Source organism: Ambystoma mexicanum, chromosome 4q (assembly GCF_040938575.1).
Source record: "Ambystoma mexicanum isolate Mex_15411 chromosome 4q, UKY_AmexF1_1, whole genome shotgun sequence".
Classification (NCBI taxonomy): domain Eukaryota; kingdom Metazoa; phylum Chordata; class Amphibia; order Caudata; family Ambystomatidae; genus Ambystoma; species Ambystoma mexicanum.
In genome coordinates, this window is record NC_090928.1 from 1,037,906,448 (window position 1) to 1,037,931,920 (window position 25,473).

The window sequence follows — 25,473 nt, forward strand, 5'->3', positions numbered from 1 at the left end:
GAAAAGAACACTTTTTAACCCATCAGGCAACATTCTAGGCCTAAAGAAATTTACCTGGAGACCCTGAAAGAAAAACGTCTGAAAGGGAATCGTCAATGTTGAACAAGATGCCCAGGCGTGAAGGTTTAAACCCCCCCCCTTATTGTGTTTATCCCATCACCTAGAACGCTAGGTTTATTATTTTGTTGGTAGTTACCCATTGTAGGTCTTAACCCAAACCAGCATTGTATGAAATAAAGATTTCAAAACCTTGAGGGTTCTTTGCATCTCAAGTCAGCACACTAGGACATCTACCATCCGGCAGAGGCTTACAGCTAGATGGCCATTGTAGCATTCCATCCTCCTGAAGGAAACGCACTTCCAACTAAATTAACTTGGAGTTAGTATAGTCAACTTGTGTGCAAAGAAAGGCAAGGGTTACTGGCTGAGGAGGATTACATGCACTTGATCAAATAGCATTATTCTTACTCCAACAAGTTACAACGGAAATTAAAAAAACATGTTCTAAAAGTTTACAGAAAGACAATAGGTAAATGGATAATACTGAATGTTTAAACACACAATGCTGTAAATATCTTAAATGATGGAGGCATCATCAATGTTACAAAAAATTAGTACAAAAAGCATTGGATAGAACAAGACATCCAAAAGCGTGGACCTCTATAAACCAGGCAGTATCACAGACAACTTACTTGTACTTGTTTCCTGTGCGGGGGTGCGGTTGTGTTTTGCAGCGGAAGAGTGTTGGGTCCCTCATGCACCCATTGTTACAGTTCATGTCAATTTTAGCACGTAGGCAGCACGTCTGACCAAATGAAGTTCCCCTTTTCATTTCTTCCCACATCTGATTGTTCTTTTCAACAGCTATTTAGGAAACAAGAGCACTGGATTACAATACATCCTGTGTACTAAGAAAGCTCTTCTTGAATACATGGCTCGATTGTCTTTCAACCTTCAATCTGCAGGGGATCTACAAGCAAACATCGACTAATTCAACTCATCAGGATATCCTGGGATCCATGTCCCCCCCAATCTTTACAAATCGACGAAGAGGTCTCCAGATTTAGCACCCACCGGAAGAGAATAGCTCAACTGGAATCTGCATACATCGGACTTTTGCTTAAAAAAGCACAAAGGTATTTCATTTGACCCATCCAGCGTTACCCCATCTCAAACAACCATTTGATTGGGAAACCGCTGGAAAAATGAATGGATTGCCAACTCTGTTAGGCAAGATTGTGTGGAGTACCCTTTGGGAGACTCAACAACCTTGACCTCCTGGTAATAGGAACCCAACCTTTGGTATAAGTCTGTACTACACAGGTTGGTAGCGTGATTGGGCAGCCAGGCTTTTCTCAAGAGGGGTCAATGTGAGCAGTAGGGGAGTTACAAAGAGATTCACAGTGACAAGTATCCAAATTAACACTTAAACACAAGGTTTCTTGATTAATTATTAATTTAACAGTCAGTTTGAATAAGCCTTCTTCAGAAGGGGCAATATAATACCAACACACAAATACCTTCAAAATACACACTCTTATTTTCTCTGAATCAGCAAACACTCATTTGGGATGGAACACAGACACTTCCTACACTCTCAGGTGACAAATAACTAGGACACTGTGGACAATTAGATATCACGGTAGCATTTAGAGCAATACTGAGAGGAGTGTCAAAGAAATGGGTTATTAGAATAAAACAAGAGATCACACATATTCTGAAGCAGGTAAGCACTTTTGGAAACCCCCCAATGCAAAGTTAACCCCTTCCTGGAAGGAAGGCCAAACACAAAGTCAGAGGGAAGAAGAGTCATTCCGGGAGCAAGGCCAGGCCAATGTCAGTTGGGCAAAAGTCTTAGTGAACTGAACCACTTCTTAGAGGCAGGTAAAAGTCTTACACAATGTTTTAGAAGTCTTTGTAGAAAAGAAGAAATTAAAGTAGGGCCACAAGCTCTTTAGGCTTGTGAGGTAAAGAAGCTGTTAGCAACTCTACAGAAGCAACCAAGACAAGTCTCAACTGAGAGCAAGCAAGGCTATAAAACAAGAGCAAAGGTCTTAGACTGTACAGTACCTTTGGTTAGAAGAAATGGTTCCGGCTGGCTTCTGTTCCAGTGCAGGTCTGCAGATCCTGGGTTCCTGGGCCTCAGTCGTGGGGACAAGAGGGAGGACGTCTGGGGGACTCCGGCACTGCAATGGGACGGTCTGCGGCAGAAAAGGACAAACTTCTATTCAGTGGCACTTTGAAGTTTCAGCTCCTTGCGTCTATAGCAAACAGCACCACTGCAAACTCTTGGCTGTAGAGATGGGCTTTCCTCGCATCTGGGGTCCAGCACTATGTTGAAGTGGCTCAGGCTCGGTCAGTCCTGCTTCCTGGGTGTCCGGAGAATCTTCCTGCAGCTCTTGGGCAACTTAAAAGCGATTCACTCCAATCTGGTGTTCCTCTCACTGGCACTTCTGTTCCTGCAGCAGCAAGGAAGTACAGCACGCTCCAAGGGGATGTCTCTCGAACAGTTCTCTCGGTAGGGAAAATGGCGTGGAGGGCACATGGACATTTCTAGAAGGTCTGGGTACCACGGTCTCCTGGCCCAATCCGGAGCAATGAGGATCATGTGGGGACCGAACTTCTGCAACCTCTGCAACACTTGAGGAATAACGGGGACTGGAGGAAACACGTACAGCAGTGGGAATGACCAATCCACTACAAATGCGTCTCCTACTGCTCCTCTCGGAGGAAATTCCCTTGAGAAGAATCTCTTGCACTTCCAGTTGGCACTGGTGGCGAAGAGATCCACATGTGGGGTTCCCCAAAGGGCGAACTCCCACTCGTGAGAGACCGTGCTCTGCCTGCTCAGAGCGTCCGCCGGCGCATTTTCTCTGGCCAGATGAACAGCTGAGATCGAAATTCCCTGCTGGATGGCCCAGAACCAGAGCTGCATTGCCTCTCTGCACAACGGGAGTGACCCTACCCCACCCCTTTTTTATTGAGGACATGCATGGCCACTGTGTTGTCTGTCATGATCAGGATACTCTTCCCCCGCACGGACAGAAAAAAAAAACCTTCAGGGCCAGCCTGATGGCCCTCAGCTCTAACAGATTGATGTGGAGTTTGGACTCCGACTGAGACCAACGACCACTGGCGGTCAAGTCTTTGGCATGAGCGCCCCATCCTGTGAGGGAAGCATCTGTCACTACCGTCACCTCTGGCCACGGCTGCTAAAACAGCTCCCCCAGATCCTGGGTGACTGAGATTGGAATCTAAACAGGATCCAACATCTTTCCTGAGAACTGCAACCACTGCATCTTGAGGACCCATTGCAGGGATCTCATGCTCAGCCTGGCCTCTGGCACCAGAAATGCCATGAGGCCGAGCAACCTTAAGAATTCGAAAGCCGGGAGACCACCATCTGCACAATGTGATGAGCCCTCACCTTGAGAGGCGAGCACTACCCCAAGGACGTGTCCAACACAGCCCCGATGTACTGGAGCTGTTGAGGTGTCAGATGCGACTTCTTGAAATTGAGGGAGAAGCCCAGCCTGTGGAGCGAGTGGCAGGTGGGACCCAGATGATCCAATGTTTGCTCTGGAGAACGCCAGTTATACGTGAATCCCCCCCCCACACCTGAGGTACGCTGCCACCACCACCAATAGCTTGGTGAAGATCCTCGGGGCAGAGGTCAATCCAAAGGGCAGGACCCAAAACTGAAAGTGGGAGTCGCCAGCCGCAAACCTCAGGTACTTCCTGTGCTTTGGATGAATCGGCACATGAAAGTAAGCATCCTGTAGGACCAGAGACACCAACCAATCTTGACGTTGAAAGGCCTGAAGGACTTGAGAAAGAATGACCATCTTGAACTTGTCCTTCCTGAGATGTTTAACTAACGCAAGTCCAGGATAGGTCTGAAACCTCCGTCTTTCTTTGGGATCAAAAAATAAGGGGAATACCATCCCTTGTTCCTCGCCGCTACAGGCACCAGTTCTATAGCACCTTTCTCTAGCAGGTTCAGGATTTCCAGCACAAGGAGCGGATCCAGAAGCTTCAAAGAGAAATTCTCTGGTGGATTGTCGTGAGGCTGCTTTAGGAAGGGAAGACAGTAGCTGTGGGCTATGGTATCCAGAACCCACACATCCGAAGTAATGGTCTGCCATTCTTCGAGATGCTGAGACAGCCTTCCCTCAACTGGCGAACCATGGGACATGGCCTGATGACTGAGTGGCTGCGGCCGCGCCTGAAGGCAAAGAGGCAGCTGTCTGCGCGGCTTTGGCACCTCTACCCAACCACCACGGGTACTTTTACGCTGATCCCTTTGACCGGCGGTCCCTCTCTTTCTACCAAAGGAGGAGTAATAATGAAAAGAACCTCCCCTCCACGGCTGTCCCCTAGGACAAAAAGGCGGAGGTTGACACACAGCTGCGCTTAAAGATTCTTCCGCAACCACGCAAATTTGTGTATATAAAAAAAAAGGTGCTCGCAGCCATGGACCGGCTAACACTGTCAGCGGTATCCAAACCAGACTGAAGGGCTTCACACATGGCATCCTTGCCCTCTTTCACGAGAGCAAGAAACCCATCCCTTTCTTCACCCTCGGGAATATGCTCAGCCGCTAGAGAAGCACAGCTCCACTTGCTAAGGCACAAGTGGAGTTGGCTGATTTCAACGCCATATGCCTGCAGAAAATACCTTGCGAGCCCAACCGTCGAAGCGTTTGTCGTCCCTATGAGGAGGGATGGTAGGGTACGCCGCCTGCCTCGAGGTGGCCGTAGCCGCCTGAACCACCGAACTCTCCGGAGAGGGGTGAGTGGATAAGTAGCTGGGATCACTAACGGAAGGGCGGTACTTCCGGCTGTTAACAAATCGTTGACAAAGAAGAGATTCCGGTGACGCCAAGCAGCCGCCACCCTTTTCTGTAAAGTGAGATGAAACGGTAACACCGGGTCAGAGGACAGACCTTGATCTAAAATGTCCATTAGATCATCTTGTACAAAATCTTCAGGAGGACTGGACCAGCCCAGATACTCTGTGACCCTAGCCATGAGCCGCCTCTATGATGACTCAGCATGAGCAACAGGCTCAGGCCTGCCAAATTCCACTTCTGGAGAAGTGTCCAACCCACTGGCATCATGAAGGGTTTGTCTCAACTCCTCCAATTGACGGTCTCTAGAAAAGACAGGAGCCACATCATGCTCAACAGGGTCCTCAAAGTCAGACCTTTCTTCCTCATATGTAGTGCAGGGGGAGGTGAAAACCTTGCCTGAGGACAGAAGAGGGCCTGGAGTTCACCACTAGCCTCACAGACTTAGCAGTAGCATTCCTCAGAGGATCCACCCTATCAGGGAACTCCAGAGGTACATTTCAGGCAAATATCCAAGAAGGCGTCGAGGGCGCCGATGGCTTCGACGCCGAGAGCGCCAACATCTGCTCCTTAAAGCCCTCCGGAGTTGAGGACTTCGTCGGGCATACCACTTTCCTCACGGCTCCATCCTCCGAGGAGGACGGGGAAGGCGACCAGTGACGGCACTTCCTAGAATACCGCGACGAGGAAGAAAGATGGCAGGAACCACTCTGGGACCAAGAACCACGGGCCTGCTCCCGACTCGAGTCGTCGGTGGACACTCCCTTGGCCAATTTAGATTTTCGGGACTTACTGGGTTTAGAACCCCTACCCACCTGGAACTTCCCCTTACGCTCCCGCAAGGCCTTGGCAGTCAGCGACTGGTATTTTGAACAGTCGTCAGAGTCATGACTCTCGCCCAAGCACCGCAAACAAATGTGATGCAGGTCGGTGATCGACATTTTAGACTTGCAGTCCCAGCAAGTCTTGGAAGACAGACCGCAGAGTAGGAGGGGTTGAAGAAGAAGACATTCTACGAGTTCACATAGCAAACACATTTGCGAAAAAAAACAGAACTGAGGCTACGGGTGCTGTGCGTCCTATTTATAACATCCAGTGACGTTGCCCTCGACGGAGGCCTTCGTGGGACATTGACCCAACATCATCGACGCAGGAGGCACTCTGCCGAAAAAGGTTTCTGAAGTGCACAGCTGTGGACCTTACATGTCAAAGATGTGGAATACGTTGGAGGACACAATCCATTCGAATGTGTAATACAGACCTATACCAAAAGGTGGGTTTCCTAATGCCAAGCAGATAAGTGTTGAGTAGTCTCACACAGTGTTACATCAATTCTTACCCAACAACTGGTAATCCTAGTTTTCACAGAGCAAGAAAGTAAACATAAAGGATGTACTCAATGCCCTGTGCTACCATCAGACATTCCTTTCCACTTTTCATCCATCAACCAAGAATCGTTACCAGGTTTCAGAGGGGACTCAGAACTTAGAGTTCTCACAATGGTCATCCACTTGACTTGTCCCTGTCAGAGTTTCTGCTAGGCCACACATTCTTCTCAGCAGTACTCTCAATAGTACACAGAGGCCATATCAATGTCATGTAATCAACAAATAAATCCCAAAGGAGTGCCTGGAACTGAGCACCCACTACATCAAGATTGGATATACATTTTAGACATACATACAAACGTATGAATAAAACAGAAGAGCATCAATACAAATCTTACAATTATTTCTATGCTTAGACTCTACTCTCTGCTCCCGTTCCATCTTCATCTGTTCTGCAGGTGTGTCGTCCACATACGCCTTGCCTTCTTTAATTAGTTTCTCTGCATATTTCATTATTATTTCAAAATGGTCGGATGTGTAAGTGAATTGATCAGGTTTGATGTGCAGCAAGGAAACATCCTCAAGGATCACCTGAAAGACATCACACAAATGCTGGATGTTAAGGATTAGTTTGAATCACATGTTTCACTCAACATACAGAAATGGATTAAACACTGGTGTTAAAATGGATTTTCATAATCCACCCATGAGTGGATTCTGAGAGTCAAACCTATTATGGTGAACATGAAAGGCACAGCAGTTTAATTAAACCCAGTCAAGGTAGTGTAGCACTGCAGTAAGAATTATATTCCAGAGGGGTTTCAGAGTGGTTTAGGGCTACAATGACAAACGCTGAGCACTCCAAGGATCTCAGACAGAAGAGCACAAAAATAAACAATTATTTATTAGTGCTCTAAGCAATTGAACATTCTAGTCAAAAAATTACCAAACTACTACTATCAAAAATATATGCCTTCATCTTTGGGGGTTCTACGTACAGAACACCAATATTTTACTTTTAAAACCAGTAATGCGATTGTAGCAACGTCAGTAGCAACACATTAAATAACAGTAGTAAAGTAAGAAAGAAACAGATTACAGTCTATTTCATTATCAGTAAACACAGGTAAGCAATTTAGGTAGAACACCTACAGATGTATCCTAGACAAAGTTCCTAGCACTTTGCAAGGTCAGCCCTGATAGGGAATGAGGTCTAGTGCCCAAGAGTCAACAGTTCAACAAAACACAATGTTCTGTTGTGTTTACTATTGAATTGGGACATTAGCTACCCCAAGCCCCACAGGCAAGTTTTCCAAAGTTAATGAAAGTTCAGAAATGTTTATCTCCCAGTCCCACCACTAAGGGGCGGTCAAATGGTGGGAGGATCAGTAAGCAGACCAGACGCCACAGATCTTAGTCTGGCTGCAATGTTTCTGGTCGAGGGAGGTCCAGAGGGTCATAGGTGCAGAGGCCAGTTTGTGTGCCGGGATTGGGTTGGCTAGTATGCAGTTCAGACTCTAGTGAAACATATTTGTGCACACCGTTGCACAAAGAGATGCAGATCTCCATGGGACAGGTGACCACAGAAGATGTCCAGGACACCAAGACTGGATTCGCCAGGAGTCACCACAATCAGGTGGTGGCAGGCAATCGTCAAAGGACAAACAAAGGAACAGGCTCTACACAGCTTCTTTTCAGTGTAGGAGGCTGCAACTGCATGAAAAGACGTATTCTTGTAGAAGTTGAAGATCCAGAAAGTTCCAAGGAAGCATTTGGAACAACGACAGCTGCAGTTAGATGGATCAGAAGAGAGCTGATCAGTCCACTGGGTCAGGGACACTGCCGAATGCTCAGCAGGCATGGATTCCAGAGTAGAGCCATCTCCCGTGGTCCTAGGAGTTTCCAGAAATGCGGAACACCAGTACCAGCGCACCAGCTACCCATTTCGAGTGCATTATTGTGGAAAGGCTGATTCTGTCCAAATCTTTGCTGAACCTGTAAGGACAGTCCAGAGATCCAACGCGCCCATACACCAAGAGCCTGGGACTGCAGGAAGCAAGAAGATTGACCAGGCGATCCGTGTCCTTTGTTGGTGCTACAGAAAAGGCGCCAAAACCGCAGAGTGAACCCGGAAGTTGCTGAAAGGTGTGCTACAGGTCCTCCCTCAAGACTGCTGTAGAGCGATCAGGTCCATTGTCCTGCCTTCAGCCATCAGACCAAGGAATCCGGGAGTCGGGTCCAGAGCTGCAACATCGCAAAGCATCCAGCACAAACATTTTCTTCTAACCTAAAGGTACTGTGGGGGGAAATGTTATTGCTTACCCAAGTCGCTCCAGAGCATCGGAGTGCACGTAGAGGTGTCCAGAGCAACCCCCTCTTACCTCAGACCCAAGCCACTGCTTGTGTCCCCTTCTCAAGTCCATTTTAAGGTCTCCCTTGTTAGTTGAGAAACTGGAAGAAATCTACAGGAACTCTTCATAATTCCCTGCTTGTCAAGACTTCAAGCCCTCTCCGAACTGCCTTTAGCTAGGGTTGCGTTTTTGGACTTAAAGCACTTACTAGGCAACGAAACCATCTCTAGAACCTTGAACTAAACTCATCTTACAATAACTAACCATTTTCCTCCCGATAAGTGACTTTACTATATGTGTTTTCAGATTAAATGTATTACTGTATAAACCGGTGAAAAAAGCATGAGTGCGCAACAACCAATAATGTGATAACATTGTCTTTTCCCTTTCTACACAAAACACAAAAGTGGAAGTGCCCTTTGAAGTGTCTAACATCCGAAGTATTTAAAGTGATTCTGGTGTAGATATAATAAATGTATACCTAGAAGTGTAAGTACTTATTTGCTGTGCCTGTCTAGCTAGATTCAGTGTACTTGCCTACAGCTCACATCTTCCTCTTCAGATAAAACCTGACTGCTCTGTCACTCTACCAAGGTCCTAAGTTAGTACAGACTGATACTAGGAGTTGATCTACAAACCACTGGGATAGCTTACTAAAGTCTTACTGGCAAAATGACTTTAGGAAAACTCCCTTAAACAGAGACGCAACCAGGTCTACCAATGGTAAGGCTCCGCACCATTCAAACTGGCAGGGGTTGTCCATTTATGACAGCCACTGGCTAGGAATTCTGCCCAGCACAAGACCCACTGTGGGGGTGCGGGAGGGAGGGAGGAAGAGAGGGAGAGGAGACAGATGGACGCGGTAGAAAAGGTCCTGCATGCAAGTATTCTGATGCAGCAATCAAAGTAGAAACACTTAAGAGCAACAATAAAATAGTTCTCCATTATGTAAGTCGAACCATGAGATGGTTTGCGGTCAGAATGCCATAAAGTCAACCATTCCAAAAGATATACTTCTCAAGTAGGCTTATTATGAAATCGGGCAATGCCAGTGGTTGACTCAAGAGTCCCAAAAAGTTGAGGAAAGATGAGGCGAGCGCTCTCAATCCCACTAAACTGTGATAGGCCTAGCAGGGTATCCTTAACCAGAGGACCATTGATCTGATCCAAATCAGGAAGGAAAGAAATAGGGTCAGGACTGTATGTCTGTTTAACCCTATGGAGGACAGGTGGGGAAAGAAAGCGGTATGTTAACTTAGCCCCTCGGACTCAGATTTCTGTAGACCACTGCTGAGCTTCCGGATTCCATTGGGGACGTTCTTTCTTCCCTGCTTTGTCCCGTCCAGTGAGTCCCATGGGTGGCGGGTACAGAGGTCACTTCCAGACGCAGGATTTAGTTTGTCAGTCGCTGTGCTTAAATCTCAGTTCCAGGCTCATTTTAGATGAACATCCTTCAGACGAGATGTTTTGGGGAGCAGGAGACTTCAAGACACCACTCCAGGGAGAAAAGAAAACTTGTTGCAACGGGCGTAACCACGGTCATGCAATGACAGCTAATCTTTGCTGGATGAACAAAGGAGCAGGCCCAGCACATCTTCCAGTGATGTAAGAAAACTGAACATGGAGTACAAGCTGAGTACAAGCTGAACATCCTCCAAGATCCAAGGATGCACTTGGAACGGCAATGAATGCAGCGAGGTAGCACAAGGATGGTCAGTCCACTGGGTGTTTCAGGTAAACTTCCGAAGTCGCAGAAGGCAGAGATACTCGGGGGTCGGGACTAGTTACTCCCATCTGTACAAATATCAAAGCACTGACAAGGGCCTTCTTGAGATCAGGACAGAGGAACAGGGCTCCACCAGGAGTTGGTTGGAGGCATGATGGTGAGCTGTCAACAGTCGTCCTTAGGCTGCACTCCTTTGTAAGGGTCTTGGGTCCAAGGATGATCTGTCGAATGGCTGCAGAAGTTCTTTTATCAAATATTTTGACTGAAAGCTCACCCAGGTTCACCAATGGTAAGGATCTACACCATTCTAACTTGTAGCGTCTATCCAATAATGGACAGCCACTGGTCTCACAATCTGCCCAGCAACAGACAATCTGGTACCTTGATGTAGACTGGGACCAGACAGTCTCAACCCCCACATCCGGGTTTACACAGAGACTGCAACTTTGTCCAGGAAAGCAGTAGCTTTCAATGGGAAAGAGCTTCCCATGTATGACTATTCCAGACCTGATAGGGCAGAAAGAAGGCTAAATAATATGGCTAAAGGACAGGCAATCTTGTGGCACGGTCATCTTGGAGTGTTAGCCACTATTAGTAGCCATTTGCGGTAATTGCAAAAGTACACTAGTGAAATGATCAAAAGACAGTAGAAAAAATATTCGCTGTCATCATCTCATCCTGGACACTGCAAACGTAACCAAAAAGCCATCAAAAGAACAAGTTACAAGGATGCAAAGTATTCTAACCGCACTTCACTTTAAGGTGAGGTGTGCAGTTGTACCAAAATGAGAATTTCACCAAGACATAGTGCCTCAGTACCGGTCAGCCGTCAAAAAGCAAAAAGCAAAGGTGTCCCATAGGAGCCTATCGGGGCAAAGCAGCAAAAAGAAAATCTTTCATAAAACCCAGAAGGATGGTTTTACAGTGAATGTCCTAAGCTTTGGGACAGACATGATGTCCCTCATTTTTTACTTGTGCTGAACTGTTCACTGATCGTTACTTAGGAAGCCCTCATGCCAGGACTCACTAAAGCTGAAACCCTAACATGACCCCCCCTAAGAAACAATAAGCCCATCAAGGTGGGCTGCCCAAAATGTACATGTTTTTCTAGGCCAGATGCTTGGCCTAGTTAGCGGTTTATGTCCCTGAAAATTGCTGCAAGCAAGCAACTCTGGCAAATCACCCAGGCACTCTCCAATCAATTTTATTTAGATAGTACACTTGACAACAGATACAGAGCCATTATCTAGCACTCTTGCACTAGTACATCTGAAGCCATTCCCGAACTAAACAATTTCCTTTGATTGAAGAGAAATGTAAGAAGTGGCTGTACATGGCGTTGGTTTTTAATGCCCAGTAAGTGAAGAGGAAATGTGGTGAATATTTAATTAGGACTGGGATTCCAGATCAAATCCACTTCCTACATGATATTATATGATATGGCATTTATAAAGCGCCTATAGACAAGCGTTTCAAGTGCCTATGCAGGGCCAGCACAGGAAACAGTGTGGATATCCCCAGAAATTAAGCTGCCACCAACCTTTTAAAAGGATGCAGACTTGTAATTGAATGGTGTGTTTGCATTCCACTTTGGATATTCCTATGATATATATTGGAACCTGCACCTAAACTTTCTATAATGCTGACAAGAGTCTCAAACAAAGCTAAAGACAATCTTGGCAGGCCCTACTTCTGCAACCTTCCTAAACATCCATCATGTGTGGAAAAGTACTACTTGCATCGGTTGATACCAGCCTTCTCAAATTACCAGAGGGATCCCTGAGGTACACTGCTTCTCCTCCTTGACATAGGATGACCAATTGGGTAAAAGCTTAAAAGACCCCCCCGCCTCCCTCTGCTCCCAAAAGAAGCCTTAGGATTGCCCTGCAGATGGAAGCACTGTATAAACGAGGCCAACAAGTAGAGTCAGTACAAAAGACAAACTAGGAATCTTCATCTAAAACTGAGGAAACCCAGGTGTAGCTGCTCTGCACAACTGGGACAACATCCGGTTACTAGAACTGTGTCAGCACCCACAAGGCAGCTGCAGCGTACCAGAGTTATGAAAGGTTTCTTTTTGCAGCTTTCCTTCCACTGACATCACAGGAACTCCCAGATTTGTTTCTAAACCTAGAGTCCTCACGTGACTGAGGCAAGTAAAGCCTTTTTACTTGCCTTGCCTTTCTTTTCTCGTCATTTGATTTTATTTGCTTCTAGAGCGCGCTGAACCCTGGGGTAGCTAGGCGCTTGAACTTGGTAGGAGTTACATACAGGTTATACATACAAGTTATACATGTAAAGGTACAGTAGATACAATGGCACTTCTATTTAGTAGGAGATACAAGCAGGTAAAGTATATGCAGGTATAATAGAATCATTTATACAAGATTTACAAATATGTACAGGTGGTGGCAGGATTCAGGGAGTGGCTCAGGAGGGGGCGGTTTGAGTGAGGAGCCAGGTTTTTTACTTTGAATCTGAAGGCTAGGAAGGAGTGTTCATCTCACAGTGGAGGGAGCAGAGAGTTCCATGTTTTGACAGCAAGAACAAGGAAGCTGGATCCACCTGATTTTTGGAGTCTGAATTTTGGAATGTTGAGGCAGTGGGTGTAGTTAGCTCTGGTTGGTCTTCATGAGGTTTTCCAGGTGAATTTGTCGGACAAGTACTTTGGGGCTGTATTGTTGAGGCATTGGTGGGTGAATGTAGTGATGAGGCGGACACGAGTGAAAGTAAGATTTTACTAGTTTATTGCAACAAAGCCCGCCGGCACAACCGCTCCTTCTACCTCTCAGTCAACCGTCGCTCTTGTTTCACGAACACCAGTCTTCCTTGGTAACTATGAGACAGGGGCTAGCGTGACGAAGCGTGCGGCACATCACATGTATTGAATACTATTCTCTACATATGTTCCCCTTTTGGAAGAAAATAAACATTTCAGACACCAAACTTAAAAAAAGAACATGTTATTTTTCCCATTAGGAAACTATCAAGACTTAACTGTACTGTAAAGTATACTAGAAACCTAAGAAAATGTATTTAATAAACACCATTGTTCAACGCTTTATTTGACATAGTCTCTTAACCAGATGGGTTTAGACCTCGACCTGCCTGTATTCTTGACTTCGTCCTTCTTCCACTCATCTTTCTTGCCACAGTCACCTCTACTACTATTCTCTACTCTCCCTTCACTCTCATTCACTCCCCTCACTTTCGCAATCCTTCCTTTAGACCATACGTCTCCCCCTTCCAAGATTACAACAGACTTCTTTACTGCAGAAATTTTCTTGGGCCCCAAATATTTACTCTCTAAGCATTTGTTCACCACCCTGGGGTTCTTCACATATACTCTCTCCCCTACTTTCCACTCACGTTCTTTCACTTTCTCCCGAACATTGAAACTTGCTATATTCCTTTCTTGGGTGACCTTTATGAGTCTCATTATGTGTGCTCTAACTACATGAACCACCTTGCCCACCCCTAACCAACCCGGACACAATTTCGTTCCTGGTTCCCTCCCTTTGAGGGTTACAAACGGTGACACTCCCGTCACCGAATGTGGTGTTGTTACATAACTCCATGTCATTACATTCAAAACCTCTATCCATGGTCGATTCCCTCTCATAGCCAATTGTAAACCATCCTTCAGCCAACGGTACACCCTCTCAACCAGCCCATTCGCTCTGGGATGATACAATGCCGTTTTGATGTGTTTTATACAGTAACTACTACGAAATTTCTTCATAGCTTCTGACACAAATTGAACACCATTGTCCGACACCAGTTCAGTTGGAACTCCTTCTCCAAGATATATCCTTTCCAGAAATGCTATCAACTCTCTTGCAGTGACTTCTCTGACCGCTTCCCACTCAACCCATTTTGAATGGTAATCCACAAGTACAAATCAAAATCTTAGACCTCCACCTAACCCTCTTATAGGCCCCATGATATCCACTGCAACATTTGACCAAGGTTGACTGGGAACAGAATTGGGAACTAATTGGGTCTCACGTACTACTTTGGGTCTTGTCACTCGCTTGGCATAACACACAATCCTTCACCCATCCCTCAGTCAATTTTAGGCCACCAATAATCCTTTCGCAATTTACTTTTCATGGCACCTTCACCAGGGTGACCCTCATGAGCCAGTTCCAATAGACTACGTCTGACTGACTCTGGAGGAAACAAACCACCTCCCTCTCCTTTATTCTCATACATATTAAATTCCTCTTTTAGCTCCCACCAAACATCAAACTTCCTCTCCAAATCCTTCTTTTGAGGCCATCCCTTCACAGCCCACTCATTGACTAACTAACTCCAAATCAGATTCCTCTCCCCTTTGACCACATCTCCTCGCTAATAGCATCCAACACTTCAGCCACAACCGATTCCTGAGCTTCGCCCTCATCGACATTAACGGTATTATTCTCAACGGGCAGCTTGGAAAGGCAGTCTGCCACTACATTTTTCTTCCCAGGCAGAAAACTCATCTCAAAATGATATGCCTGTAATCCTAATCCCCACTTACTTATTCTAGGAGAGCCTAAGGCCCACCTTCCACTCTCAAATAACTGCACTAAAGGTTTGTGGTCAGATCCAACTGTAAAACATCTCCCCCAGAAAAATGTATTTAAAGTGCGTGATGGCCCAGAACATAGCTAACGTCTCTCTTTCGATGACAGAGTATTTACTCTCTGGTGTCTTCAACGCTCTGGATGCAAAAGCAATTACTCTTTCGTCATTTCCCACACCATATTGAATTAATGTCGCTCCTAGTCCCAACACACTGGCATCTACTACCAATACGGTCTTATCTTAAGGGTCGAATTTTCCGATCGAGGGGGCTGCGCTTATTGCATCCTTAATGCTTTGAAATGCGACACGACACTCCGATGACCATTCAAATCTGGCACCTTTCTTCAACAACATTCTTAATGGGCTGGAGGCTATCGCGAAATCTTTAACAAATTTATGATAATATTCCACAAGGCCCAAAAAGGACCTCACTTGATCCTTGTTGGAAGGTTCTGGTGCTTTTTTTACCGCTTCAACCAAACTCCTTTTAGGTTTCACACCACATTTATCAATTTCGTGTCCCAGATACTCCACTCTGTCAATTGCTTTTTTACATTTCTCTCTCCTTACAGTCAAACCCACTTCAGACATTCTGCTCAACACACTCGACAGCACCTCATCATGCTCAGTTACAGAATTTGCATATATAAGTACGTCATCCTGGAATTTTGCGATGTTCTCTATCCATTCCAATATGGTATCCATCACTCTCTGAAAGACAGAGGCTGCAGAAGCTAGCCCAAATGGCATTCTGCAATATTTGAATGATCCAAAGGGCGTTATGAACGCTGTGAGATGCTGGCAGTCTTCTTTCAAAGGAATTTGATGATGCCTGAGAAAGGCCGATCACCGAAAAAACTTTAGCTCCCTTGAGTGTGGATAAGGCATCTCCAATTATCGGTAAAGGATGTCTGTCGATTAAAATGTTCCTATTGATATCTCTCCTGTCTACAAAAAGTCTCAATTGTCCATTGGGCTTCATAGCCACCACAATAGGAGACAACCACTCTGAACTCTGACTTTGTTCTATGATACCCTTCTGTAACAGAGTTTCAATTTCCGCCTTCAATTTTCCTCTTAAGTCCTGGGGTACAGGCCTTACTTTATGTACTCGTGGTATTGCACCAGCCTTCATTCGTATTTCGTGCTCAAACCCTCTAAGCATTCCCAACCCTGGTCGGAACACTTCAGGAAATTTATTTTCCCACTTGTCATTAACTTCCGCAACTGTTACCGGCTCCTCCGCATTTGCCTGTATACGTATACCTAGTTTATGTTGCTCACTGCACCCTAACAGGGAGGATCCTTCTTGTGTCACATATATGTCTGAGTCACAACTTCTTCCTTTGTATTCAACAGTTGCCTGGAATTTTCCTAATATCTCGATTCTAACATTGCCATACGCATATGGTTCTATGCTGTGCAGTCTAAGATCATTGATTGAGCCATGCAGACAGTTCTCATAAGACTTTTTGGATACCAAAGTCCAAGGTGAGCAACTACCCACCTTTAGCGTGACCACTCTTCCATTTATCAAGAATACATCGGTGGGAGATATCACTTTGTTTGATAAATCCGCTATCTCCAACACATGTGTGGTTTGTTGGTTTTGAAGTAGACTTTCACTTGCTTCTTGTTCCGGCACTCTCATCCCTGGTTCAATATAGTTCACTTGGTTAGCTCTTCTGCATACTCTAGCAAAATGCCCCTTCTTATTGCATTTTAAACACAAAGCATTTCTTGCAGGGCAAATGCGCTCATGGAGATGTGTTGATTGCTGCCACACTTGTAGCACTTGGTTTCTTTGTTCATACTGGTTTTACAGATTCCTCTCACAGCTGCCACTTCACCTTCTTGTTTTTCTCCTTTCATTTATGTGTTTGCTCCATCCCTCTGGCAGTTTCAACCGCCACGTCCAGAGATGCATCTTTTGATAACAATCTCTCCTATATTTTCAAGTTACTAGTGCATCTCACTAATTGATCTCGAATCAACGAGTCTGTTAATTGTCCAAATTCACATGTGTGACTAAGAGACCTCAATGCCGCAATAAAATTATCCACTGGTTCACTGGGATCCTGTGTTCTCTGGAAAAAAGTGTGTCTCTCGAACGTTATGTTTTTCTTCGCTTCAAAATGAATTTTTAGTTTTCTTTCTGCCAAGGTGTACTGATCCACCTCACCTTGGCCTTCTAGCGTAGGCTGAGGGAGACCATCGTATACACTGCGACCCTCCATGCCCAAATTATGTAAAAGTATTGCTTCCTTTCTGGACGTAGCAAATTTATCCCCTCCAATTGCCACTAAATAAGTGTCAAATAATTTCTTCCATCTGTCCCATCTTATTGGTGGGACACCAGGTTCCATCAAGAAGGGTGGAGGTGGGGCCATGCTAGCTGCTGCCATGTTGAGAATCTCTGGGGTCTTTAAATCCCACTCAATAAGTAATGTTAACTTTGTAGCAGTGGCGACAATACAGAGATATATATTTTAACTCCTTCTCTGTAAGACTGCAACTGTTTCTTTTGGCTCCAATAAGAAAACAACCTCCGTTTGTTTACTTTTTCTTTTCTGTGTGGCAATAGGGCATGTTTTGTCCCTGGTAGTGGGCGTATCTCAAGAAGCAAGGCTTAGTTTGGACAGCGCCGCCGCTATCACTCTCCTGTCATGCGGATCGCATGCCCCTCCTCACCTGTCATGCCATCGGAAGCCGGGGAGCGGGGCAGGGTTCCTGAAGTTGCTGCCCTAGTGAGTGAGCCGTCACAGGCTCTGCCGGCACCTCACACCGTGCTCCCTCCCAGTCAGAGGCACGGGAGGTGCCGGAACTCACAACGTGTGGCCTTTAAGTGGATTGTGCTCCGTCGCAGGCTCTGCGTGAGGTCTTCTCCCTCGTCGCCAATTGTAGTGATAAGGCGGACACGAGTGAAAGTAAGATTTTACTAGTTTATTTCAACAGAGCCCGCCGGCACAACCGCTCCTTCTACCTCAGTCAACCGTCGCTCTCGTCTCGCGAACACCTGTCTTCCTTGGTAACTATGAGAGAGGGGCTCGCGTGACGACGCGCGCGGCACTTCACATGTATTGAATACTATATTCTACAGTGATCATCAGGTTTCTGAAGGCGATTCTGTCTTTGACTGGAAGCCATTTGGCCGTCTGTCTTGCTTGGGTTATGTGTTCATGACGTGGTATGTTGAGAGCTGCTCTGAGAGCGTGGTTTTGTAGGATTTGGAGTTTGTGGATATTTTGTTTGCTGGTGCCTAGGTAGAAGGAGTTGCAGTAGTCGATCTTTGATAAGATTAGGGCTCTGGCCAGTGTGATGCAACTAGGTGTAGAAGGAATGGTCTGCAGGCAGTTATTAGCTTGGTAGTATCGGCCGAGGCTGTGGCATTCACCTGTTTTGAGAGTGATGTGGAATCGAGGTAGACCCGTAGGGTTTTGGCGTTTTTGGAGGCAATGTTCCAGTCTATGTTAAAGGAGTTGTATTGTGGATTGAGTTTGTTTAATCATTGCCTGGTGCCAGTAAGTAGAAGTTTGGTTTTGTCGTCGTTGAGACACAATCCGTGCTTAGCCCTTGTGGTCATTGTTTAGATGGATTTATGTGGGCAGATTCTGAGAGGCCACCCATTAGGAAAGATTCCTCTTTCGGCAACCTTCTCTCCAAAGTTCTTTGGACCCCGAAACTTGATGCTTTTGTTTTTAAACCTGTCCTGACTTTTTAAAGGGAAGTGAAGCCTTCAGCTTCACTCCCCTAGCCTTTTGCTCACTGTTTTACGGGGAAACTGATCAGTCCTTCAGACTATCAGTACTGGGAAACTAAATTTGGCTTTTTAAACTTTTGTAACTTCACATTGCACACAGTATCTTACCATGCAGTGCAATGGGGATACATTTGTATCACCCTAGTCTTTTATACTTGGGAATTTTTGTTACTTTTATATGTGCCTAAAGAAAAGGTGGTAGCAGCAATTAGTTGCCATTTCTGTGTTATTTCTAGTGTCCACATGTGTTTATCATATATGGCTACTAAATGTGGCTAGTGCCCTAAACGGGCACACCATCAGAGCTTGCGTGTTTGACCATATGGTTGTTTGGCCTTCTTCCTGCTTTGCTAGGTGTGGAAATCCTACATGAGGCCATGCACTTGCACGGGAAAGCTGCTACTTTGCGGACTAGTGGTGCCTTTGTGCGTGCATGGCTCAGGAAGGGGGAGGCACTGTTGGTCCAATTCCACATTCCTGGAGCCAGAGAGTCTGGGAATGGGGCATGAGTAAAACCAATAGTTGCCCCTGATTGGACAACTACTGGCTGTTTGAATGATGCAGATCCTTACCATTGGTGGGCTTGGACTTGCTTTTGGGCTGGATTTTGGATAAGAAGAGGACTCCTGTAGAGATTTGTTCAGATCAACATTGGAGCCAATAATCCTGTATAGAAGAACAGCCGACTTAAGGCCTGAAGAGACCCAGCATTCCTTTGTGGGTCTTGTCTAGTGAAGCCCTGTTGGACTACCCGATCTGCGAAGGCCCTGTGCGGTGCTACAACCCCTGAACTGGTGGGACCAACCAGCCTCGACACGTTTCAGGATCCAGCTGTACTGAACCTTAGGAAGTGTCCATGGACCACATGGTGGAATAACCAGCTCTCAAGTGGTCTACCTCACTAGAACTGTCGCTTGTGATGTAAGTCGCCTTCCTGCAGAGTTCCAGCCTCCCAGTTCAAGTTTATCTGGGAAAATTCAAGTCGGGGTGGGGGGGGTTCTAAGTAAACACAAAGCATGCGTCTCTACCTGTCCTCCATAGGATAACATTGAGAACAAGTATCTGTATCCTTCCATTCCATCTCTTGAACATTTCACCAACACAAGTACTTTACCTGCATCAGATACTTTCTGGGAGACGCATTGTGACTTTTGGGTACAAGGTCCCCACTCAAGGGATTGGACTTCTGAAGCTAGGGCATATTTCTTGTGACTTAGTTCCATCTTACTGCATTACTTACTTACCTTCTTTTATTAAGTAATTGAATGCATGTTATGAATTTATGGGGACTGTACATATGTTTGAGTGTTGTGCAATATCAACATTTTCATTTTTTTTTAGTGTGTTCTTAAGGCCTAGAATAAATATAGTATTTTTACACATTCCGGTCGAAATTGTATTATTGTGCGCTTCACTGTGTGGGCTCATTGTTAGCCCCTGACCCCATTCCCAATCTCCTGAGAATATCCTTAACTGCTCTCCATTGCTACCTTGATTTAGTTTTGGATAACCTCTCAGAGTTCCCTCGTTCACTATAACTAGTGTGGTCTCCAAAAACCTGTCGACTAGGTAAGATTCTAGAAATCAGTCTTATCACCACCCTACAGAACAGGAAGACACATTAAAGTCTAGCTAAACATTATTAAAGTAGGTGACTTCGCAGTGTGTGGGGTGCGGATGGTTCAGTTTGACACACACAACTCCTAATTCAAGTTAGAAAAAACCTATAAAAATGCAGTTTTCTATTAGGCCTTGAAACAAACTCTTTGCGATGAAAATCACAGGTAAGTAAAAACGCATACTTTCACACTATGCAGGTATGCAATCACCATGGGAGGTGCTTGCTAAAGAGCACCCAACATTTGAAATTTTAGACAATTAGATCAGATTAAAGTACCTGCACTAGATAACTATAGGTAGTAAAGTACATCAAAGAAAAGAACGGGCATCGTAAAACCAGTTCGAACCTGGCAAGTCATTAAAAGGACAGTTAAGACACCATTATACTCCCTTATAAAGTCCTACACCTAAAAAATAATTTCTTACTTAAGGGGATGGAGCCTTCTGCCAGAAGAGTTGCAACTTCCAAAGTTCGTCCTTTGTAGACAATTAGGAGTCTAAAGACAATAGATGTGGGTTAAGATAATGGTTCAATGGCATCTCATCCCCGAAAAACTGCACATGTACTACCCAGCCACATCAGCGCTCTGCTGGAGGGAGTTTGGGGAACTGGGATCTTGGAGGCACATCTGGTGGGAATGCTCAGCCACACAGCCTTTCTGAGATATAGTCCGTACAACAATGAACATGATCTTTGGATATCGGACAATATAGGGGAGGCTATGCTGGGGTTGGATGTGGCACAGGAGAATCTACCCTCAAAAGCACAAAGAAAGGTATATGTCATTTAGAATTTGTGACGGCAATGCTTGTGGTGGCACACAATTGGAAACAGAAAAACGCCCCCTCAGAGCATGAATGAATTAGTAAGGTTTGGAATTGCTTTGCTCAGGATCGGGCGACATTCGATTCAGGGGGACCGCCAAAAGTTTTTGATGGACTGGGACATTGTTTTGAAGTATCTTCAAATGGACTTGCGAGCCACCTGGTGCCCGAGGGTACTGCGTTTGTTGGGATTGGTGCAATTGCTCATAGTTGGAGGATGGAAGGGATTTGTTTGATGGCCACAGATTATGGTTGAAACAACTAGGGATGGTAAGGATCGGCAGGGGTGGGGGAAATAAGCATTTGGGTGGGGGCCTCGTTACATTGACTGCTGCACGCCCACGCGCCTATCATCTCGACTATGCGTCTATCATGTCGGGTAAGTAACTTGTTCCTTCTCCAGCATGGGGTCTGGCATGGATTCACAGGCTCATGAATAAAGAATACATAGCAGTACACACATGCACAACCACAGCATCTTCTCCGGGGTCTTCTCAATGGGCTGCAATGAAGACTCCCTCCTGGCTGGGAGGAACACTCTTGCCTTCGGAAGTGCGCCCTGCTGGTCCGCCTCTCCAGCCTTCGAAAGGGATGCCACCACCACCTTGATGGAAGGCAGAGCCTTTGTCGGGTGTACCTAGGCCTTCACAGTCAGGATAGGTCCCTTGACCTGTTGGGCCTTCTCCCTAGGGGGCGGTTCGGAGCCTCGGCCCCCTTTGGCCTTCTCCGGCAAGGGCAGGCTGGCTTTGGGCTTCTCCTTGGCCAGGTCCGGGGCCACCTTGATTTTGCCCGGATGGTCCGACTTCCTCTTTGAAGAAGATCCTGAGCGTTAACTGGTGACTGAAGTCGCTGGAGACGTCGGACGCGCCCAGGACGCTCAGGAGCCTGCTGCAATGGCACTCCCAGTGGCAGTTGACTTGCAGTGCTTGGCCTTTTGTTGGACCCCCACGGGAGGGGCGCCCTCAAACGATTTAGAAGCCCGCTCAGTATTTCCGGATCCGGGAAGAGGAGCTTTTAGCCACTCCTTCAGCCGCCTACGCCGATCCTTTTCATCGCGCGAATCGAGAGTTCACGGCGAAATGCACAAGCTTCCTCCTTGTGCATCCGGTACAGGCAGTAAATGCACTGGGAATGTTTATTGTCCATATAAACATTCCGCAGACCGCAGTTGGTAAATAGCTTGAAAAGAGAGGGGGATTGCTTCTCGTCCGCCATGATCCACGCGGTGTAGGCCTTGAAGAATCTTCTGGAAGCCTCCAGGAAGAAACTCGACAAAATCGGACCTTGAGGAGCACTGAAGAATCCGAAAAACGGGTCCCCGTTAAACGGAAGGTTGATCCATGAGCCAGGTGCTCGATTGACTGAAAAATACTTTTCCAAAAAGCGAAAAAAAACGCAGTAAAAGCTTGAGAGCCAAGCACGAGGACTCCCAACACTTGAACGTGCAGTAAAAATCTGAAGATGGCTGCCAGAGGAGGGGCTTAGGTAGAGGGCAGTCATAGGCTAGGGGCAATATGATCCACAGCTCAGTGATTGGTTATTAGGAAATACAGTTCCGAAATGAAACTGATTTTTTTCTGTTACCGAGGATTCCCAGCCTGACTGGGAATATTCATGAGCATGTGAATCCATGCCAGACCCCATGATGGAGTCATTCCACTTATTTTCCAGTCCTCTCCTGTGCACCATCAAAGGCATAATGCCATTCTGTGTATGGCTACAATGAGTCCACTCAGAATACCAATAATTCAAGTAAGACCGGTAAGTACACAAATATACAATGATTTATTAGGCATTTAAAATACACACTAAGCAAATAAAACCTCTGATACCGAACCTTGATTGGAGTTTGTCTAGATCAGAGTTTTTTTCCCCTTTTCACTATAATATGGTGGCTCATCAGACCACCCCTACAGAGACAGTTCTGAAAGTCCTTCTAAAGTTTGAGCATGAATTGAACAAGCTTGTAGGAGTGCGGTTATCGCAAGGTATGATTGGACCCCAAAGGTTTGTTTGTTGTGAGCTTATCCTAGAAATAGCAAGTGTAAACATATAGTAAAGTTCATGGACTTGCCCTGTATCCTCGCCAAAAGAAGCATTGCCATGGCGTGGAAGCGCGCAAGTGGCCCACAGTAAACCAGATGGCACAGGGAGTTTGAGCCCTGGTCTGAAATTGAGACTATAAAATGGGGAAATGCAATCAACCGGCAAGACGTGCTGATCAGTGCTACATATCAGTCCTGGAGAGCACTGGTATGGGACATGTTCCACCCTCGGATGATAAACCCCCTTGAAAGCAAAGAACCACTGTACACTATGACGCCAACATCTGAACTGGTTGTGGCTGTGCAGCCAAGTCGGCGCACAGCAGTAGTTGATTGTTTCTGACCACCCCCCCCTCCCTCCATGGTGAACAATTAGGAAGCCACATCATAGCCCTTAACATGTGTTAATGCTATGTGAAGTTGTATCCACTACATGAGGAAAGTTTGTTGGTTCGTTAATTGTTTTTCTGTTTTGATTTGCTGTGGTTGTCAAGCTAACATTGCCCCATGGATATGGAATGTAACACGTGTAAATGCTTTGAAACAATAGCAATGTAATTGGACACAAATGCGATATGTTTATATAAATGCTAATAAAAAAGTTACATTAAATTTAAAGTCCTTCTAAACACTAAGCAACATACAATACTTGCTGGAAAGACCTACTATAGCAACCACCAAACACCTGTAGCACAGTCTGCGCCAATATAGATGAGCAGGCGGAAGTGGATCTAAGTCATGTGGGCCAAGCCCCACCCACCTTCTTAGCCCTGCCTCTTCTGCTCTTAATTCTTAGATTAAGGGTGTCTCTCACCCGGCCGTCCGAAGTGGAGGGCAGATAAAAAAAAAAAGGACAATTCCTGTTTGGACCGGGAGTACCCATGGCCAGAATCCCTGTCCCTCTAAACATCAGGTAAACTCATTTGAATATGTGTTTCACTCCTCTCTCCTCTCTCCCAACAGCCCATTCTTACCACCACCACTTATTGCCAACCATGCCATTCACCAGCAACATCATTAACATTGCATCAAACTCACCCATGTTGCCATACACTCCATCAACCATTACAGGAAAATGTATGCTTGGTAAATGTCCGTTCAACAATCAACCATGCAGCGGACATCGCCGTCCTCATCAGCACACATTACCTGGAAGCCATCTTCATTACTGAGACCTGGCTATCATCCATATCCGCCCACATCATAGAGGTCCTCACCACCAAAGGCTGCAGGACTCTACAGGACGGTCAAAACAAGATCGGCGGAGCCCTCACCATTATTCACAACACAACATGGTCATGCTGTCACGATCCATGCCCCTGACCCCCTCCGGTAGAACAGCCCCCTGGCAGCAGTGGGGCTAAAGCCCTTCACACTGCCCCCAAGGGCCTTAAAACTCCATCAAAACCATACATGGAGTCAGTCCTGGCGCCTTTGGCTCATTATCAGGAATAAAGCAATACCAGTTTTGGACCTTAATCCAACATGGAGGCCTTTTACACAGTCAGTTCTTTAGAACTAAGCCATGCGGTCTAGTGTTTTGGGTTTGGCTGGGCCTGGAACTACTTTACCTGGGCTATTTAAACAACACCCAAACAGCAGAACCCGCTTCGCGTTATTCTGCACTCCTGCAGCGTAACGCTCACCGTGTCCAGCTCCTGCTCATCTGCTTCTTCGGCGGCCCGATACTGAAGCCCTAGATCCGGATTCCATTAATAACCTGGAAGAACAAGAACCTTAGCGAGCAAGAACACTTACCTGTGAAGTAACCGGCCTTGAATCCATCCTGCTCTTCGCTTACCTCACCCATCTCTGGAGTTTGCCGCAACCTGCAAAGGTAAATAAACAAGGACAGCATTAATAACAATACTTACCTGGGTAAGCAGAGAGTCCTGGCAGCACCCTGCGCTTCTCTTACCTCGCCCATCTCCGGGTTTCACCGCAATCTGCAAGGGAGAAGGAACAAGGTCAGCATTAACAAAGCACTTAACTGGGGGTAAGCAGCGATTCGATCACTCATCACTCCAGAACATCACTGCAAACTGTACAAAGAGAAGAGAACACAGGTTAGCAATCAACACCAATAAAAAGCGCAGCGCTCCGCGCATCAATAACTCACCGTGGTCTTTGCCATCGGATATTGCAACCATCCCTGTGAAAACAAAGACACATTGTTGGGGAACAGCGTAGTGGAGCAAGACGCCAAGAAGACAGAGAAAACAGAGGGAAAGAAAGAGACAGAATAAAGACGGAAAAGACATAACTCACCTGGAAGACAGCAAGCAAAGTAAGAGCCACAGCCAGTCTGGACCCGACATAAGGGCACACGGACCAGTGAATCAACTAGGTCCATGGAACGCCCACACCAACCACGCGCCCCTGCACAGAGACGCAGGA

General features: G+C 46.0%; 1 protein-coding gene across 2 annotated transcripts in view; it reads right to left on the bottom strand.

The window, feature by feature from the left end:
• Positions 1–25,473, bottom strand: part of EPRS1 (glutamyl-prolyl-tRNA synthetase 1) — a 1,308,133-nt gene that overhangs the window by 1,100,454 nt on the left and 182,206 nt on the right. For both annotated transcript variants that reach the window (XM_069608586.1, XM_069608585.1), the window contains exons 8-9: positions 6,576–6,768; positions 693–864 (exon numbers count right to left, since the gene is read on the bottom strand). In XM_069608586.1, coding sequence (XP_069464687.1) covers positions 693–864; positions 6,576–6,768 — 365 coding nt within the window. The remainder of the gene's footprint in view (positions 1–692; positions 865–6,575; positions 6,769–25,473) is intronic.